We start from the raw sequence: 20,563 nt of genomic DNA on the forward strand, positions 1-20,563 counted from the left end.
AGGTGGTCACAATATGAATTAAAAATAGATATAGTTGAAAAAACAGGGAATTCATAATGTTAAAATAAAATTAAATAAGTTGTTGTTTTAAAATTACCACATAATTTAAATTTAAAAGGATAATAATAGCAAATAAACTTCCAAGAAAGCAAGGAAGAGCCAGCAAGAAAAGTGTCTCAAATACATGTGTGCATGTTTAACTTCTGGTAACACATGTAGGACCATACATGGACAAATTTTATTATAATATACTAGTTCCTATTTCATAAACTTGTAATAAAACAAACTTCAGGTTGGTAATCTCAGATGTGCCACTTTTTCTCTTCTTGCTTTAACAAGTCTTAATATAATACAAGAGATACGTTTTTGGAACGTTCTACAGATATATTGTATTCAGGGAGAAGCCATTGCAAATAGTCCCGCCTTAATCCACCACTTAAGGTCAGAAGCTCATTTTGCTCTAAATGCAAAGTTCAAACAGTATTTCTGGAACTCAGTTATCCATAGTAGGCTGGAAAACCAGTCATTTTCATTTCGGTGGCTGTTTCATGGTGTTTGTGCGTATGGTAGGTAATTAGTCACTATGACGTCTGTAACCATACATGAGATTAAGCTGAGGGCCTATGTTTCCAAGAATAGCATCCATAGTGTCCTGCCAAAGAAATGGATTAGAGAGTAGTATAAGAAGGTGGTGGCTCTGTTTGAAGTGCATCTTATTGGAACTGTATTGGGGACATTTTCTTCTGGGGGCAGAGAGTGAGCATGTACATATTGCCTGTTTCAGGAAGCACAACAGTGATTATTATTGCATGTGTTGTTCCTGTTTTGTTCTTTTTGTGCAAAATTACAGTCATATTCATAGTCATGGTAATAAACTAAAATTGTCAAGTTATTTTCAAGTTTTGTTTCTAATAACATGCAATACAGTTGGTAGTTTTGGTTTTGGTATTTGTACAGTTTAACCAGTCCATATGTAAATTTTCCAGTATCACAAACTCCTGTTTGAGAGACAATATTGTTTGAGTCTAGTAAACAAAATATTGCTTTCTTGCCCACAGCCTAAAATGCAGTTCCATCAGTGAATGGGGGACACCCGAGCAATCAAGAGGAATAGTCAAGGATTTATTTTGTACTCTCCAATATTTATAGAAGTTGACATGGCAGTATATGCAGTCTGACTTGGTGGTACACAGAGAAGATGTCTCTAACTTGATGCCCTCCGCAAGATGGTGGGAATTGTACTCTGACGTTTCTAGTCGGCAATAGTTTAGACAAGGCAGGTGAAGAGGAATCCTCAATTGTGCATTTTCCTCAATTACTAGCACTACTTAGAATAACGTGAAAAAATAACTTCATCTTTTTTATATTTTTATGCTTTGTAAAAAAAACTTGGTAGCTTTTGCTAAGAAATGCATGTCTATTACGAAGCACTCATCTCTGAATTGTATTCTGTTTCTCTTTCATTCCAGCATTTAGCATTAGCTCTGAAGTTTCTTATGTCATATGTGATTGCTGATAAACCACGAGACATTCAGATAAAATTGGCAAGGCTAGAATTTGAATCTCTGGAGGCACTCAAGCAGCAGGTAAGTACTATTGGCACTGAAATGTTGCATGCAAGACAAAATGGGAACTGTCACTGCTATGCATTGTTTTAAACTAATTGTTTTATGTGAAGGATCAATAGATATCCTTTGTAGATTTTGGAGAATCTATAAAATAATGTATAATGTATCATTAGAAGAATTGTTCAGATATTTAAGTGGTTACACTAATGTGCAGTATACGAGCACACGCAGATATATAACACAAGCCTCCTATGATATTGAATTGATACAGATAATCGGAAATCTGTGTTCATGAAATATTTTTCTCTCTTCTCTTGGCATGTAATGTGTACGATACCAATAGTAAAGAATATCTCTGTACCAGTATGTTCTGTGAGTTTTGCAACAGATGCCACATTTTTTGGCATTAATCTTCCTTTTATAACTTGTGCAGGTGGCACCCCAGCTTTCTCAGCTACTTCTGTTAAATCTCTTTTGTAGTGACACCATCTGCCCAGACTGCCACAGCTGTAACTAAGCCAAGCCAAAACATTTTTGTTAATTTGGGTTAAAGAAGTCTAATAACCTAAGGCATTGGTAATTCAGCGGTTAATCAAACCTGCTATGTTTCAATATTATAAACACATCCAACAGAATGCACATACCTCTCCCGTTCTACCCCCTCAGCCATCACCATAATTATGGTCACGGGATACCTAAAGAAACGGAAAAGCTATTTTGGGCTTCCAGAAGACAGAGTCAGACAAATGTCTGAGGCAGGGAGAATACTGTTCTTCGTAGGCGGCTTTTGGGTGTGTGTGTGCTGCCAGTTCATTTAAAGTCTGAAAAAACAAGATTTTTTTTTTGCTTTTTTCATCTGTTAATTGTTTCTGTTTTCTACTTCCCTGAGACTGATAGAATATAACAATCTCAGAGCTCATCCAGATGTGTTATGTGTTTCACTTTATGTTTACTGATGATAACTGGTATTTTTCCTGTTATCCAGACAATACAAGGCTTAAATTGGGACCAACTGGGACAAAGCAAAACAAATAATCTTGTTTCTCTGTGCTTTTAAAAACCACATCCAGGAAGTCATACTTTTTGTTCTATGTACCAATGATGGAGTGTAGGCAGCACAAGCTTCTCTGTTCGGAAGCTTTCTATTTAGTGCTGTTCTATTTAAACAAGAAGACACAAATCTGACACAGAAATCTAGCTGAAGATAATTCCTACGATTTTCTCCAAATTTTCAAAACAGTAGTATTTGAAGGCATCTGATATCTTCTTTTAAAGTATTTATTTAAGGACAGGGTAGGGTATACAAAAAGTAAGGGGAAATAGGGAAGAGGGAAAAAGGGTTAGGGGGATAGGAGAACACAGAGTATACAGTCATCCGATCAATTCATATTACAATAACAAATCAACTTTTTGCTTTTTCACAGTTTGATTACCCTCCAGCTTTCATCTTATCATTTAATTTTAGTTTAATTCTATGTTACTCCAACACTATCTGGTAACTGCAGCCATTTATACTATACATCCCATTGTTCAGTTTCCTTTTGCATTGAACAGTCTTTCAGCCCATCTGACAGAATTTTTATCAATTTTTATCACTTCCCATATTTTCACAATAAGATTCTCTTGTTTCAGTATCTCTGCTTTATTGGGATTTTTAACATAATGCTTTTTAATTTTGGAAGTGGCATAGTCACTGGATAACTCTCTATCCCATCTATGTTACCTGGTGTCATGCCCAATAAGGACGGTTCTAAAGTTTGTACAACTTCAGTTAAGTGCTGTTTGGTATCTAATGTCCCCTCTTTCATCAGATCTTCTATTTTGCTAAGACCTTCATTCACTTGCTGAAACTCTGTTATTATTGTCTTTTGCATAGTAATCTTCCATTCCTTTTCTATTTCTTGTACCACTATTCCAAAACTTTGGGATTGAACAGACGAAGTCTCCATTTGATGTCTTAAATTTTTGGAGGCCATCTCAGGCTTTCCAATGAGTCGGGTTTGTATAGATGATACTATGCCCTTAACCACAATGATCACCCCTTAGATTCAACAGTTTCCACAATTTTATCAGCAATTCAAACCTCTAATCACAAACCTCTCCTTAGATCTCCCTCCAATCTTTATCCAAATATTATAATATAAAAATCAACTTTTAACCCAGCAAATTCAAAATCAAATAGAACCGTGGCACAATTATTTCTTCTTCTCCAGAGTTTAGCAAGCTACTATTATCAGACTCACACGCGGTCCGACAAACAAAACAACAATCACAGAATCTCAAACTGTCCAGTAGTTGTCCTTGAAGCCCGTCTTATGATCTTTCTATTAACCCATTGATACTCCTCAGTCCAGTTGACCACGTCAGCTCCTTCTTTCTTCTCCAGAAAACCACCAGATTCTGTTATTAAAAGTTCACAGAGTCCAGGAAAGGGAAAAGAGAAATACGTCCGAGCCAAACTGCATTCATAAAACACAAATCTCTTAAATCCTGTCCGATGGTATTACCGTCTGAAATTCTTTTCCAGAAACATAAGATTTATTTTTCCGTCTCACTCTCTCGGCTTTGAAACCAGCCTGCTGTATTAAGAGTTCACTTGGGGAGGAGAGTTAGTTTCGCTTTTGAAGCAGACTGATAAGATAGGTTTGCCACTGCTTTTCTTCTTTCAGCCAAATTTTTCATTCTTATTTTCATCTTAATGGGGCTGTTTCATAAATCAAAGGCTTCAGCTTACTTAGTTTTTATATATTTTAATCTTATATTGGTTGTTCTCTTCTGCCCCGGTAAAGGGTTACTTAAGGCTCAGTGCCAATACTATGGCTCCCTGCCTCCGATCCGTGCTCGGTGATTTCTTCAGAGGGAAGAAGTCTGGCTTTGCCTCCCATTCTTCTCCTTCTGCTGCTCACCATCTGCTTCAGAAAGAATTCTCCTAGACTCTCCTTCGATCCCCATTTCTAAAAGGGGATGCCGGACCAAACGGTTCCAGTTTTTCCAGAGAGAGCTCTTCCCTGGAGCTATTTGCAGCACTGCAACAAAGCCCTGCCTCGGCATCTGATAACTGAAGTGGATTAGCAACAGATATCTGTTGTGTTGCAAGCTTTCAGCTTAGCCCTGTTAACGATTTTTAAAAAAACTCTAGCACAATAATCTAGCACAGTGGTTCTTAACCTTTTTGAAAGAAACATCCCCTTGAGCCATTGAGGAAGTTATCATTGCTCCCCTCCCCACGGCAGCGCAGTGGCACCATGGGGAGGAGGGTGATGATAACTTCCTCAATGGTGGCGGTGGCACCACATCCGCTGTCAGCACCAGCTGCTCTGGATCTGGTGGCACAGGGATGGGGGCAATGATAACTTCCTCAATTGCAGGGGGGCGCAGCTCCATTGCCCCCTATCACCCCCCTTCTGTTCCTTCACCCCCGCGTCATTCCATCGCTCCCCTGAAAAATGAAATCGCCCCCTGGGGGACGATATTGCCCAGATTAAGAACCACTGATCTAGCAGATCATTTATAAACAGCCTCATGATTTAGTGGTTAAGCTGCAGTATTTCAGCCAAAACTCTGATCACAATCCTGGTTCAATCCTAGGTAGTTGCTTAGAAGTTGACCTAGTCTTCCCTCCTTCTGTGATCAGTAAATTGGGTAGCCAGCTTATTGGGGAGCTGGGTGGTAGCAATGTATAGCGTGTATATTTAAATTGTAAACTGCCCAGAGAGTGCTTTAGGCACTATGTGGTGGTATATAAGCAGCATGCTATGCTTCGCTTTAAAGTTCCTTCCAGGTTTTTAAAACAATGTTTTTTTTAAAACAGCTGATTTCCAAGGTGGATTAGCAACAGATGTTCACTGCAATCAGAATCTTGCAATTTATTGATAATTTACTAAAAGAAAGGAAATAAGATCAAGCATATAAGATTGTTTTAGAGGTTTCTAAAGAGTTATGAAGGAGTTCTTCAGGGATTTCTTTAAGCTATTGTAAATATTTTTCATTCATTTCTTGAAGAGAAGGTGATTTCTTAGGAGAGAAGTAAGTGAAGTAATGGGGAGTGAAATCTGATCATGGTTGTTGTGGGTTTTTTGGGCTCTTTGGCCATGTTCTAACGTTTCGCCAGCATCTTCAGAGGACAGCACTCTGTGCTCTGGTGTAGTTGGCTTGGGAGTGCAGTATTTATGGCTGTGAGATAGGCTTTTGTCCCTTTCAGGAGATGGGTGATAAGTGTATCTTGTTGTGGGTGTATTGTTGTGATCAGGAGGAGAGATTATCTGTAACTGTGGTTGATGGGTGTCATTAGCTGGTCTTTTGTGTGTAGTGATCCTTGGTCCTTGTGGCTGGGTAGAGTTCATTGACCTTTTGCACACTGTATTTCTCAGAGCTGGGAGCCAAGTTTTGTTGAGTTTCAAACTTTCCTCTTTTTTGTTAAAGTTCTGCTGGTGCTTGTGGATTTTAATGGCTTCCCTGTGCAGTCTGACGTAATGATTGCTGGTGTTGTCAAGTATTTCAGTAGTTTGAAATAGAATTTCATGTGCAGCTTGTTTTAGGGCATGTTCAGCTACTGCAGATTTTTCTGGTTGTTTTAGTCTACAGTGTCTCTCATGTTCTTTGTTTCTGGTGTGTATACTCCTGCAGTGGTGAGGGGGTCCCTTCTGTCCTTCGCTGACCATAATATTTGTTGTATTTTTGTGGTGGGCTTGAATACTGTTAGTCGGTTGTGTTTTTTCAAAAGTTTCCCCATGCGGCCAGTGACCCCTTTGATGTATGGCAGAAATACTTTATTTGTGGGTGGACCCCCTGAACACTGCAGGAGTATACCGGATACCTGGCAGTTGTGACCAGGTATATATTGGAACAACAAAACGAAGCATCCACATCAGAATCAAAGAATATGAGAGACATGTAATGCAACTGCTGAGATTGGACTTACAATAAATAATAATAACTTAGAAGTCTCGTTCTGAGACATCTGTATTCCAGTTCGTCATATGTGTTCATGTCCAGGTCAGGGCTGTCTTCTGCAATAACTTCATAGCAAAATAATGATTGAATCAAATATGCTGCAGATGAATTTCACCATTCTCAAATGCATTTATTAGGTAGAAAGAATGAAAGAGCCTTGTGGCGCAGTGGTTAAAACGCTGTACTGCAGCTAAAACTGTGCTCACGACCTGGGGTTCAAATCCCAGGTAGCCAGCTCAAGGTTGACTCAGCCTTCCATCCTTCCGAGGTCGGTAAAATGAGTACCCAGCTTGCTGGGGGGGGGCAATGTGTAGCCTTTATAATTAAAATTGTAAACCGCCCGGAGAGTGCTTGTAGCGCTATGGGGCGGTATATAAGTCCAATAAATAAATAAATAAATAAATAAATAAATTAGACAGTGGCTTTGCATACTATTACAAAAAGCAGGATTGGAATTATTTCTCTTCCTTGCATTTAGGGAGAAACAGAGTGGAGAAAGTAGGTCATCCACTGATACTTAACACATGGTCTTTCAGTTTGAGCAGCAATGGGCTCTAGGTTGGCCAGCAAGCTCTATGCAGCCCACAAGGATTCCAGTGCAGTCCCTTACACACTCCTTGCACCTTCCCCCCTTTTTTTCTCAGAAAGTCTTCTTATGCACTTAGGATTTGAGGGAGAAAATTGCTTCATTTGTAGACCTTTACAACACCCGTGAGCCCCCCAAAGCTGATTTTTAAAAAATGGTGGCCAATAGAGGCGCAAGAGGGGTTCTCAGTTGAAAAAAGATGCGAGAATTTTTTTTTGGCAGGAGCAAGGATGGATGTGGCCCTCCGAGGTCCCAGAAAGTAAAACGCATGCCAGCTACAACATGCTGATACTTTTAATCATATGTACAGTGGTGCCCCGCATAGCGACATTAATCCGTTCCAGGATTAACGTCACTATCAGGATTCGTCGCTATGCAGGGAAAACCCCATAGGAACGCATTAAACTCTGTTTAATGCATTCCTATTGGGGAAAAACTCACCGGTAAGCGAAGATTCCCCCATCCGGCCGCCATTTTCACTGCCCGGTAAGCGAAACGCTTACCGATCATCGCAATGCGATGTTTAGCCTATCTAAACATCGCAATGCAATTGCATTAGCGATAGCAAAAAACGCGTCACTATGCGGATTCGTTGTTAAACGGTGCCCTCATTAAGCGAGGCACCACTGTATTTGTAAGACTGTTTCTGTTCTCTGTGTTAAGTTTATTGCAATCATATTTATTGAAAGTCTTCGAATTCAAGTTTAGTTTTGTGGAATTCTTTAGGGAATTGAATTCCTAAATACTGTATTAATAAGAATTCAGTTAACACTAACCACATGTACTGGTGTTTTTTCTCCCTGTTTCACTAAAGTCTGGGTCAGAAATGAAGTCCTTATTTTCAGCAAAGAAACCATTATTAGAGGTGTTACATATGCAGATATAACTTGATTGATTCTGTTCTATCTCTTTGATCACTGGACCTTTTCAGCTAATTTAATGAAATAAAGTGATTGCTTATGTGTATAGTCCCCTTTGTCTGCATGTCTACAAATTACTTGTGTCTCTGCTGAAGTAATTAACAAGACCATCATTCTAAGCATATTTACTAAGAAATATATTCCACTTCCTTCAGAGGAATTTATTCCTTGTGTGTTTAGGATTACATTTTTCTGAAAATTTGATTAATCACAAATTAATAATAGTTTACGCTTCACAGTCTTCTACAAAATCTTCTGCAGAATTAATGCTGCCACTGTCATAGGTTGTACTGATACTGGTTGTACTGATACTTGATTAGTATATATTTCTGCATGTGTATTGAGAATACATGTAAAAACTCGTCTTTCACATTTAGACTTAAATTGACAGCATTGATTTTAAAAACACTTTTAGAATAAAATCATGTTGCTTATACACCGCCCCATAGCACTTCAAGCACTCTCTGGGTGGTTTACAAGTTAATTATGCAGGCTACACATTCCCACCCCCCACCCCCCGTGAGGCGGGTACTCATTTTACCAACCTCAGAAGGAGAGAAGGCTGTCAACCTTGATCCAGCTACCTGTGATTGAACCCCGGGTCGTGAACACAGTTTTGGCTGCAATACAGCAGTTCAACCACTGTGCCATGAGGCTCTTCTACCTGTATGTGGAAAACACATGTTTTCCACATACAGGTTTCTTTTTATTAAAAGACTCATGGGATCATTGGTCTAAATCCAATTGATAGCCCCAGCTAGCTTAATCAGTAGGACTTCATATGTTGACTTAACAAGTATTGACTTAAGTACAGTGGTGCCTTGACTTACAAACGTCCCGACTTGCGACCATTTCGAATTATAACCAGCTCCAGCCGCAAAATTTTGCTTCAACTTGCGGTCGGAGCTTCGAGTTACAACCAGAAAAAGGCGGGGAAAAAGGCTGGGAATTCAAATCGCTAACCATTGGTGGTGAAGAGGCTGCTTTGTAGCTCTTTCGCCCCAGCAGTTAAAGTGTGCGATTGGAGGAGGCTTCAGACTGCATGGTAAGGTAAGGTGCTTCTTCATCGTGGCCTCTGTGAATACACACAATAGGGTTTTGACAGTGCCTGCGCTGGTTCTCTTGCAATCTTCTAGAGCTTTTGGATAAAAGTAACAAAGTTTAGAGTTGCCCCTATCGCGCATGCTCCGCCCGTCTCAGCCTTCAGTTCTATTTTACCACCATCGTGCTTGGAACCTCTCAGTTAGAGCTCTCTTTATAAAAATCTTCTAACTAAAAAATCGGCTTTGAACTCAGACTGCCTTTTGACTCTGAAACTCCTCTGTAGCCCCTTAATCATGGACTGTCTTTGAACACTCTTTGGATTGTGGATTGCCCTTTCTTCCTGCGCTTTCAACCGCCGCGATTGTTGATTGTCGCCGCCGCTCTTGTTGATTACCGCTGCGGTGTCCTAATCATCTTCTTCTGAAGCCTATTATAGTCGGAAATCACCTATATTTTGCACTAATCCCCGCTGTGAGTTTTTCTCCCCTACTTCCCTGCTTTATGTCCCCCTCAGGACCATTTATCAGGTGCAAGTCATGCTCCCGCAAATTACCATTCTCTGACAGCCATGACTACTGCCTTTTCTGTTTGGGAGAATCTCATCAGCCCCAATCCTGCAAGCCTTGTAAAAATTTCACTAAGGCCGCCGTCAAGGCTTGTGAACAATGGTTAAAACTTTTCGTTTGGGACAAGACATTGTCCACATCTAGACATGGAAACCGCTTCCACTGCGTTGGCTACCCCACGTTTGGAGATTCACATCGCCTCTCCGACCCCGGTATCAACATCTAAGACCGTTGAAAAGCCTACTAAAAAGTCCTCTTCAATGAAAAAGCTTACTACGATGTCAAAATCTACCTCGTCTTCTAAAGATCTTGCAAAACAAGCAAAATCATCCAAAGACAAGAAAGAAAAGTCAAAAGACCTTAGGAAACATCTACCTCCAATCTCGACATCGTTGCCTTCTCCAATTCTCGAGGACTCGTCTAGGAGTAGATAATCCTTGTTGGAAGCTGCTGCCTCTCTTCCACCTAGGCAGGCTCACATTTCCCCTGCTGATCTCGAACAGAGCGGTCAGTCTCCGACCCCGAGCCAGCTAGTCCATGCTGTTACTAGCCCAGCTATTGCCCCTCTAAGCCCTGTTTCGACTGGGCGGGTGTCTCCGGCACCTTCGACGCTGGTTTCTTCTTTGTCGAGAGATCCCTCTCCACCTCGTAAGAGGGCTGCTAAGACCAAGCGTATCTCGCTGGATCGACACCGAAAATCTTGACAGGAGGTAGTCGTTCTGCCCCAATCGGCTCGGTGTCAACATAAGTCAAAGTACAGTGGTGCCTCGCTTAACGATGTTAATTGGTTAAAAAAAACTTCGCTATGGGAAAACATCGTTAAGTGAAACATCATTTCCCATAGGAATGCATTGAAAACCGGTTAATCCGTTCCAATGGGAACGGATTACCGTCCTTAAGCGAAAATCGCCATAGGAAACATCGCTAAGTGAAACAATGTTTCCCCCAACGGAAAGCCATTCAAAAGCATTGCAGCCGGCTGCAATGCTTTTGAATGGCTTTCCGATCTCCGTTTTCGCTCATTTTTAAGTGTCTTAATATGTTTGAAACCTGTTTTAAATGCTTGGATTCGGTAGTGCACCTTGTGAAACATGTGCAAACTTATTTTGGCTTTGTTCTGAGTCTTCGTTAGTTTTTGGTGATTTTTTGTTTTCCCCCTTTAAATCCATTGAACGGCCAAGGACATGAAGTCCCTTCTGACACATCTGGAGAAACACCTGTAGGAGAAGATCCACTGGAGTCAGATGCTGGAGACCCTCACCCATCTTCTCCTTCGGAAGATTTTTCTTCATATGTTCAGATGATCTGGAGGATGGTAAAGACTTTAAAAATGCAAACCATTGAACCTCCCCCTCCATCGGAAGATCTCATCTTTGGAGATATTAATCAGGAGAGAAACCCTCCACTCAACTTGGGATTTATTTCAGCACTGATGGACCTCACCAGAGAATGCTGGAACCAGCCATCCACCTCTGCTCCTGTATCCCACAGGACAGAAAATCTATACCGTATACATGGCGAAGATACAATTTTCCTGACAAAATATCCTGTTCCAAATTCTTTAATTGTTGAATCCATTTCCTCTAGATCTTCTACAAAATCACATGTCACGCCTACTAATAGAGAGGGTCATAAACTGGATGTATTGGGAAGAAAAATTTACTCCTTTACAACTTTTTTGCTCCGGGTAGCAAATTATCAAATGGCAATGGGGGCTTATCAAAGACAACTTTAGTCAAGAATACTCCCTGCACTTCAGGCAACCCCAGATGACACAAGACAGGGCTTCTTGAACACCTATGCAGAAGCCCTGACCGTATCGAAGCAGCAACGTTTAGCTGCCTGCCACTCAGCGGACGCTGCTGCAAAAATACTTATGTCGGCTATTTCACTGAGGTGACATGCCTGGCTTAGATCTTCAGGCATCATAGAAGATGTTAAAACTCGTATTGAAGACTTGCCTTTTGATGCCAAAGGGCTGTTCAATGAGAAGACGGGCGACAACCTTGAAAATCGAGATAAAATTAAAAAGACAGCAAAGTCATATACCATACTACAGCAACCCAAAAACAAATATCAGTGGTGTAAGCACTACCCATAACAATACCAACAACAGGCTTCCCAATCATGCTGCCCGTTCAAAAACCAGAACCAGACCAGGTCCTCGCAAGCCTCATCTTCTGCTTCTACATTTTGGCCACAGTCTGCCCCACAACACCTTCAGTCGTACAAACCACCTTCAAAGAAACCTAAACAGTATCTTTGACTCACAACTACCAGGTCACGACCAGATCACTTGACTGGCACCATATCTTCACAGCTGGACAAAAATCACAAAAGACACTTGGGTCTTAAGCATTATTCAATTTGGCTACCATATGGAATTTACAGAATTACCTCCTCTAGGACAGGTCAAGCTTACATCCTTCGATCCTGTTCTAGAAGAAGATTCTTACCTTTCTGCAAAAACATGCCATTCAAAAAGTGCCCATGCGGGACATAGCAAACAGATTCTACTCCCGCTACTTCGCTGTACCAAAAAAAGGACGGCGGCCTAAGGCCCATTCTAGATCTAAGAGAATTAAACATGTACCTTTATCCTCAATGCTTCCAGATGGTCACACTAGAAGCCATTTTACACCTCCTAAGAAAAAAAGACTGGTTTGTAGTGGTAGACCTCAAAGATGCTTACTTTCATGTGACCATTCACCCAAATCACAGAAAATACCTTAGGCTCATGTTCCAGGACACTATATTTCAATTCTGCGCTCTTCCATTTGGGCTCTCAATGGCTCCAAGAACATTCATGAAGTGCATGGCCCCAGTGGCAGCCTACCTTCGTCTCCAAGGCATACAGATATTCCCTTATATCAATGAGTGATTGGTGGTGTCACCATCCAGGCGAAGGGCTCTTCAAGATACTAAGCTTGTTGTCCACACGCTGGACGATCTTGGACTATCGGTCAACCACGAGAAATCCCACCTTCTACCATCACAGGTGGTCAACTACATAGGAGGGAGGCTAAATTCTCTCAAGGCACAGATATTTCTACCCCCAGACCGTGTGAAGAAAATCAAAAAGGCTGTTCGCAAATTTCTGCCACATGGCACAGTATCAGCAAGGCATGCACAACATCTGCTGGGCTTAATGGCGTCTACGACATCAGCGTTGACATACGCCCGCCTGAAAATGCAATCTCTCCAGGCGTGGTTTCTGTCCCTTTTCATCCCCATCCAAGATGCTCCTCGAAAGTGATTGCTAGTCACAGTAGAGTTGATGAAACAACTCTGATGGTGGACATTCTTATCAAATCTCCTGGTCAGTCGACCTTTTCGTCCACTACAATTGACAGTTCAAGTAACTACAGATGCGAGCCCCACAGGTTGGGGAGCACACTGTGGATCTCACGAAATTCATGCACTATGGTCCAGTCGGGAAAAGCACCTACATATCAACCATCTGGAGATGCTTGCTGTCATGAAAGCGTTCAAGGCGTTCCTTCCTCTAGTACAGGGTTGCGGTGTACAAGTGATAACAGACAACACCACGACCATGTACTAACTACATCAACAAACAGGGAGAGAGACACTCCATGTCACTACTCTTTCTTGCGATACACCAGTTGCGCTTCATGTTTTGACTGCAGACAACCAACTTGCGGACAGATTGAGCCGTCTTGCAGGACAGACTCATGAATTGGAGTTGGACAGAGACATCTTCCATCTGCTATGTACCAGATGGGGCACTCCTGTTATAGACATGCTTGCCTCCCAAACCAACAAGAAGTGCAAGAAGTACACCTCCCGTGCGGGAAGAGGCATACACTCCCTAGGGGATGCCTTCATGATCCCTTGGGAACAAGATCTCCTCTACCTTTTCCCATCGATACCACTCATCCAGAGGACACTAGTCAGGGCTCGACAACTAAAGTCCAGTGCAATTTTCATTGCACCGTGGTGGCCTCGTCAGCCTTGGTTTTCAGCAGTGGATGTGATGAGGACGTGATGAGGCTACTGAACACCCCTCATGTATTAACAGGACTCAGGACAGATCTTGCATCCAGACCTCGAATCTCTTCATCTGACGACTTGGATGATAACCCATTAATCAAATAAGTCTTAGAAAAGGCAAGAAAACCCTCAACCAGTCTCCTATATAAGTACAAGTGGAGGAACTTTCTCAAATTTGCCGAATTGAATCATTTACAAACTTGTCCTGTTTCACTCTCTACTTTACTCCAGTACCTTCATTACCTGTTTGACTCTGGTTTGGCACTATCTACCCTTAAAGTTAATATCTCCGCAATTGTATCTTTCCAACCTCATGATTCGGATTCTGCACGATTTTTCTCCCATCCTACCCTCAAATCATTTCTGAAAGGCCTCTCCAATATTCAACCACCTACCAAAACTTCGATACCTCAGTGGTCTCTCCAAATTGTCCTTCATGCGCTTACACGCCACCCATTCAAACCTATGGCCTCTTGTGACATACGTCTGCTGTCATTCAAGACTTTGTTCTTAGTTGCCATTACATCTGCAAGGAGAGCAAATGAATTGGCCGCCCTACGATCTGATGCCCCTTATCTCCAATTTTTCAAAGATAAGGTCACCCTATACCCGGACATGTCCTTTTTGCCTAAAGTTGTCTCTGATTTCCACCTGAATTAACCCCTTATACTGCCCACCCTGTTCCTGGATCCTACATCGGACATCGAACGCATGCTCCACTTGTTGGATGTGAAAAGAGCCTTGGCATATTATGTGTCGTGCAGCTCAAAGATTGTTCTTATGCTTTCATGGACAACACAAAGGCTCTCCAGCTTCCTCTTCTACTCTTTCCAAATGGCTGGTCCCCACTATCTCGCTTGCCTATGAACTTCAAAGCAAAACTCCTCCCGAAGGTCTCAAAGCACACTCCACCAGAGCTGTTGCAACATCTACGGCCCTGCTGCGTGGTGTCGATGTGCCAGACATCTGCAGAACAGCCAATTGGTCTAACTTGTCTACCTTTGTGACACACTACAGAGTGGACCTTCGGGCTAAGAGAGAGAGAAGTTTTGGGAGAGCAGTTCTGACATCTATTCTACAGTGACAGCCCTCCTTCCGGTGAGTAGTGAGCTTGCTAGTCACCCTATTGTGTGCATTCACAGAGGCCATGATGAAGAAAGACAGGGTACTTACCTGTAACCATGGTTCTTCAAGTGGACCTCTGTGAATTCACGCATACCGCCCAACCTCCCCACTCTGTCGCTGATTATACCTAGGCTAATTATGTCTAGGTTAAACTCAGGCTTTGTGGTGGATAAATGGAATTGAAGGCTGAGGCGGGCGGAGCATGCGCGATAGGGGCAACTCTAAACTTACTTTTATCCAAAAGCTCTAGAAGATTCCAAGAGAACCAGTGCAGGCACTGTCAAAACCGTATTGTGTGAATTCACAGAGGTCCACTTGAAGAACCATGGTTGCAGGTAAGTAACCTGTCTTTTCTGCTTTTTAAAAACTGTTCTGGGTGGATTTTGTAGCGTGGTTATGGGCTGGGGGGCTATGTTTCTATGCTGTGATGGGTCTTGAGGTGTGTGTTTTTTGGTATATTTGTTTCCCATTTCTGATGGGTCTTGCGGGGTTTCCTTGCTTTTTCCTTTGCTTTTTTTTGCATTTCCAATGGGTCCTGCATGCTTTGCTTGCTTTTGTTCCCCCCCCTTTGGCCGGAATGGATTAATCACGTTTCCAATGGGTCTTGCAGTGAGTTTTTTGGGGGTTGATTTTTTTTTTCTTCAGCCAGAACAGATTAATTGCATTTCAATGGGAAATGGTGCTTTGACTCATGACCATTTCGAGTTATGACCAGAGTCTCCTTATAAGAGACTGGTCATGGACATCATGACTAGGTCGACCAGAAGGTTCTCAGTCTGTTGATTAAGATGCATCAGCTCTTCTGTAGCAAAGCTAGAATCCATTATGCAAACTGTTTACCAGTTATACCTATTAAGAAAAATGCCTGGCTTTTGTTTCAACTTGTTTGTTGACTAAGAATGTCTGCTTTTGTATTTCTTGTGGTAATATGATACCCGTACTTGAAAAGTATTATTCAGAAAATGACTGAAGAAGAAAAATATGTTGCAACAAGAACTAATGTGTAGGCCACAATCCAGTCCCGAATTAAGCAGAGTTAAGTCTCACTCCCTTTATTGGATGCACAGTTTAACTATGGTAAGGGAATTTCAATGTGCCAGGAAAGCTGAGAGACTACATTCAGAGCAGAGTCTCACAAGACAGAATAGGTAAAGCTAAAACACCAGACTAAGATGCATCAATTCTCTTCAGGAACTAATGGTTGCATCAGTGGAAAAGAACTGATAGTTCTGGACCTGAAAGGGTTGAAAGTTTCTGGGCGGCAGTAGCAGTAGAAGACAAAAATGGTGTTGGCTTCCTATAGAACATGGTAGTGATACTCAAGCTCTTGCTAATACGTTACAGAAGAAGGCAATGGCAAAACATTATATATTTCATACCTTGGAAACCTTGTGATGAGAGAAGTCTCATAGCACCTTTAAGACTAATTAGTTTTAATTTTCATAAGCTACAGTGGTGCCTCGCTTGACGAGAATAATTCGTTCCATTGAAATCACTGTTAAGCGAAATCCTCGTCAAGCGAAACTAAAAAGCCCATTGACATGTATTGAAACTGGTTCAATGTGTTCCAATGGGCTGAAAACTCACTGTCCAGTGAAGATCCTCCATAGGGGCGGCCATTTTTGGTGCCTCTAAAGTGGGGAATCCGTCCTGAAAACACAGCGGGGAGCCATTTTGCACAGTGGGTGGCCATTTTAGAACCGCCGATCAGCTGTTTCAGAATCATTGTTTAGTGAAAAATCGGTTCCCGGAGCAGGGAACCGATCATCGTTAAGCGAATTTTCCCCATAGGAACATTGTTTTGTGATCACAAAAGCGATCTCAAAAACTTCATCGTCAAGCAGTTTCGTTGTTTAACAAGGCAATCGTTAAGCGAGGCACCACTGTACCATGTGGCCATGCATACAGTTGTTGTAGGTTTTTAGGGCGGTTTGGCCGTGTTCTGGAGGTTTTTCTTCCTAACATTTTGCCAGTCTCTGTGGCCAGCATCTTCAGAGGACAGGAGTTAGAACTCTGTCTGTGTTTTGGTGTAGTGTGTGGGATAGTTGAGTATTTGTAGTTGTGGGATCAGCTTTTTGTCTTTTTTCAGGAGACTGGTGATTATGGTGACCAGGGTGTTTTTTGTTATGGGTGTATTGTTGTGATAAGAAGGAGATAGATAAATAGATAAAACTTTATTACAGTCAAAGACCAGCTACAAATAAAACATCAAAATATATAACTATACAGAGGTATACAAAAATATTGAGATCAAATGCAAATACTCGGTTCTGAGGTGAACAACAGCAGCATCAAAACATCTCCCCTAAAGCAATTCCAGATGATTTGTCACTGTTATTGATGGGTGTCGTTAGCTAGTCTTTTGTTTGCAGTGATCGCTGGTCTTTGTGGCTGGGTAGAGTTTGTTGACCTTTTTGCAGGCTGCATTTTTCAGTGCTGGGAGCCAGGCTTTAGCTGAACACGTCCTGAAAACAAGCTGGACATGAAATCCTATTTCTAAACACAGAACTACTGGGCAACACCAGTAATCATTATCTTAGACTACACAGGGAAGCCATTGAAATCTACAAACATCAGCACAGCAACAAAAAAGAAGAAAGTCTAAAACTCAACAAAACCTGGCTCCCAGCACGGAAAAATTCAGCCTGCAAAAAGGTCGACAAACTCCTGAGGTGGAGGATCCTGTGAGTTGTAATCTCACTGCCCATTAGCCATATAAAGGGTGCCTCCAGAAAAACTCTCAGGAAGCATCGTGTCAGCTTCCTTAAAAAAAAAAATTAAAAGAGCTGGAAAGGGCTGGAAACATGGCAGTATTAAAGGTAAATAATCTGAAAGCCCTTTTCTGGTGGGGTGAAATGTAGAGGTCTGTAAATTTGTGTTTGTGAGCTGAATGAAGTTTAAAAAGAACTGCATCCCTAAATAGTACCCTCAATTCTGTGATATCAGACTAAGCAGAGTTCTAAAGGTGATTAACCTTAGTCAAACCTACGAAACTGCAAAAAAGTGAAGCAGAAGATTATGATTATTTTACTGAGTTGGACATATTTTGGACTTGCTTTTATTCAACTTACATATTTATAAAGATATTCAGAAAGGGTAGAGAGGAAGATAATCAAATGCAGAGGAGAGAATAGATTGTAGTGAAGAGCTTAGTTATTCTCTTAAGACCCCTTTTCCTGACATCCTCTAGTCAACTAATTTCTAAAGTAGGTGTCATGGAGCAAAGTCCTGGTTGCTCTCCCTAAGTTATAGCATTGGTTTTCAAATAGATATCAATAACAATGTTTTTTTAATTAGAGTGCTGTGCTATCACTATGTACTGTGCAGAACTACTGGTTCAATCAGTCAGCATTTTAGTGTACCGAGTATTTTCATAGCTGGCTGGATAGCTTAGTGAATTAGGTTGTGCCAGACTTTGGGAGTTTGATTCCCCACTGTGACTCCTGTCAGTAGAGCCAGCCTGCATAGCCTTGGACAAGCTGCACAGTTCCAAAATGCTCCCAGAAGAAGGGAATGGTAAACCACTTCTGAGTAATCTTTACCTAGAAAGCCCTGAAAAGGGTTGCCATTAGTCAAACTTGACTTGATGGCACATGATGATGATGATGATTAAGTATTTTGTAAATTTGCACAACAACTTTTTGAGCAGAGCTATTAATATGTATTCTTAGCAAATGAATAACTGCAGAGGAGGCATCATAATGCCCAAGGTCGACCAGAAGGTTCTCAGTCTGTTGATTAAGATGCATCAGCTCTTCTGTAGCACATTAGGTGAAACTGGTGTATTATGAAGCAAGAAAATGTTCCTGTTGAGGGAACACTGCCTTATGTTGAACTACTGAAATTTCATTGTGTGTTATTATTCATACACAGGGATGTGACGTGAGTGACACTGAGGCTGTGCTATACATTCATCAGTCAATGATGCCGTGCTGGAATGGAATTCTGTGAAACCAAATATTGGTGGCACTAATGCTCCTATCCCTGCCCCTATGTGTTTAAAGGGAAAACGGAGGGAGAGCAGCTTGGTGGTTTTGCTTACAATAATTGTAGAATGGGTATCCTGCAAGTCATTCCCCTCTGCTTATAGGCTTCTCCTAAGTCATGTGACTTAGGATCAAACCAAAGAGAAAATGCTTCTGTGAAAGACTATTCAAACCAGTCCTGTAGAAGGATAGCTTGGAATAGATGTATGTTCAGAACAAGAGTTTTGAGAACTGTTTTTCAGACTGCAGCTGGCCAACCTGACCAAATGATGATGTAACTTCAAAACTCAGGCCACCTTTTTACTGGTTTGGAACCTTCTGCATGTTTGTCAATCATTGACTGTATCATTATACAGTTGCCTGTATGACAGCTATCATAGATAAAAGCTTTCATATTGGCTTATGTCATCATCCTCATCTTATTGCTTCAGAGCTGGAAAGGACCCTATAAATCATTCACTCTAGCCCCTATCAAGGTAGCACAGTGGGGAATCAAACTCCCAACCTCTGGCTCTGCAGCCGGATACCTAAACCACTGAGCTATCCAGCAGTTCATCACATCATCACTAATATAATCTTGCTGAAAAAGAGGAAGCTTATGTAGTCAGCTGTGAGACAATGAATGATGAGACATACATTCTTAAATCTGTCTGCATGTAAAGGAATTCTGCAGGGGCTAAGCTAAAGCACTAGTTGATGCTTTTCTTTGCAAGATTTGGGAGCTCACCTTTGAAAATCAGTCTAACAGTAGAGGTGATTATTTGTCAAGAGCATGTTTGGTAAGTACCAAGTCACAGATTCATAGCCCCTGCCCCAAGAAAACCCTAAACAACCAATCTTTTGAATTTGAGAAGCCTGTTAAGCCATTGCCGGGTCAGGATCAACAGGACTGAGCTCAAGTGATTCATAGATACAGTATAAGACTGTATTTCCCAAGTGAAGAATATGTGAAAGATAAAAGAATGAAAGATAAAAATGTACATTTGGTAACCTAGATAACATTTTTAAACATTGTGTTACCTGTGAGTAATAATAGAAAATGTGTGATAGTACCAAGGGCATGTGGCATGATAATAAATTTAGGTCTGTGATGAGGGATAATTGAGAATTAGCATCATATACACAAAACTTTTAATTAAACATGTGTGAATGTTATGTAAGTGGTTATTTGCAGGTGGCAGAACTGAAATGGGGCAATGTTTGTGGCATTTTTTCTTAGGTTGTTCAGGCCTCTTTCATCTCACTGAAGCAAAATAAAGCACTGTGAATGTATCCTGATGCAATCTTTCGTGCCAACACATCTTGATCCTAGTAAGACTATGGCAGAACGTTACTTATTTTATTTCTGTGTTTATTTAATTGCTTATAAGATATATAGGCTGTCTTGTAACAAAAATGTCAGAGAGGGATTTGGTGGATATAATCAAGCAGGTCTAAAATTAATGGCTATAATTATTGTAACACTGAAGCAGAGAATAAGTAGAATAAAACATATATGGCAGGCTAAAACAGATTTAAAAGAGAAGTCATCCAGATGTCTTTTAAATATTTATTTATTTATTTTGATTTTTACCACGCCCCTCTAGACTACGTATACCAGTATAAGATTGAGTAACCAGGGTAACACAGTTGAAAAGGCTCTTTCACCAGTAACCACCTGATCAAGAGTGGATGTTTCTGAAGAAGTCTCTCTGAAAAAGATCTCATGGTCTAAATAGTTACCTTTGAAGAGAAGCAGTACAGTGGTACCTCGCAAGACGAATGCCTCGCCGGATGAAAAACTTGTCTCTCATTGAATTCTTTG

At 41.2% G+C, this 20,563-nt stretch overlaps 1 protein-coding gene and 1 long non-coding RNA gene across 10 annotated transcripts in view; one reads left to right on the plus strand and one right to left on the minus strand.

Moving 5' to 3' along the window:
• Positions 1-20,563, plus strand: part of ANO10 (anoctamin 10) — a 168,160-nt gene that overhangs the window by 94,675 nt on the left and 52,922 nt on the right. For 4 of the 9 annotated variants that reach the window (XM_078377331.1, XM_078377334.1, XM_078377330.1 and 1 more), the window contains 2 exons: positions 1,470-1,586; positions 19,979-20,070. In XM_078377331.1, coding sequence (XP_078233457.1) covers positions 1,470-1,586; positions 19,979-20,026 — 165 coding nt within the window. In that variant the 3' untranslated portion in view covers positions 20,027-20,070. Of the gene's footprint in view, positions 1-1,058; positions 1,252-1,469; positions 1,587-19,978; positions 20,071-20,563 lie in introns of those variants that run through there. The other 5 variants (XM_020799473.3, XM_078377333.1, XM_073003459.2 and 2 more) reach the window with 2 other exon arrangements.
• LOC140708182 (uncharacterized) overlaps positions 1-20,563 on the minus strand; it is a 64,649-nt gene that overhangs the window by 26,109 nt on the left and 17,977 nt on the right. The gene's annotated exons all lie outside the window — the stretch shown is intronic.

The sequence above is a fragment of the Pogona vitticeps genome, chromosome 6 (assembly GCF_051106095.1).
Source record: "Pogona vitticeps strain Pit_001003342236 chromosome 6, PviZW2.1, whole genome shotgun sequence".
NCBI classification, from domain to species: domain Eukaryota; kingdom Metazoa; phylum Chordata; class Lepidosauria; order Squamata; family Agamidae; genus Pogona; species Pogona vitticeps.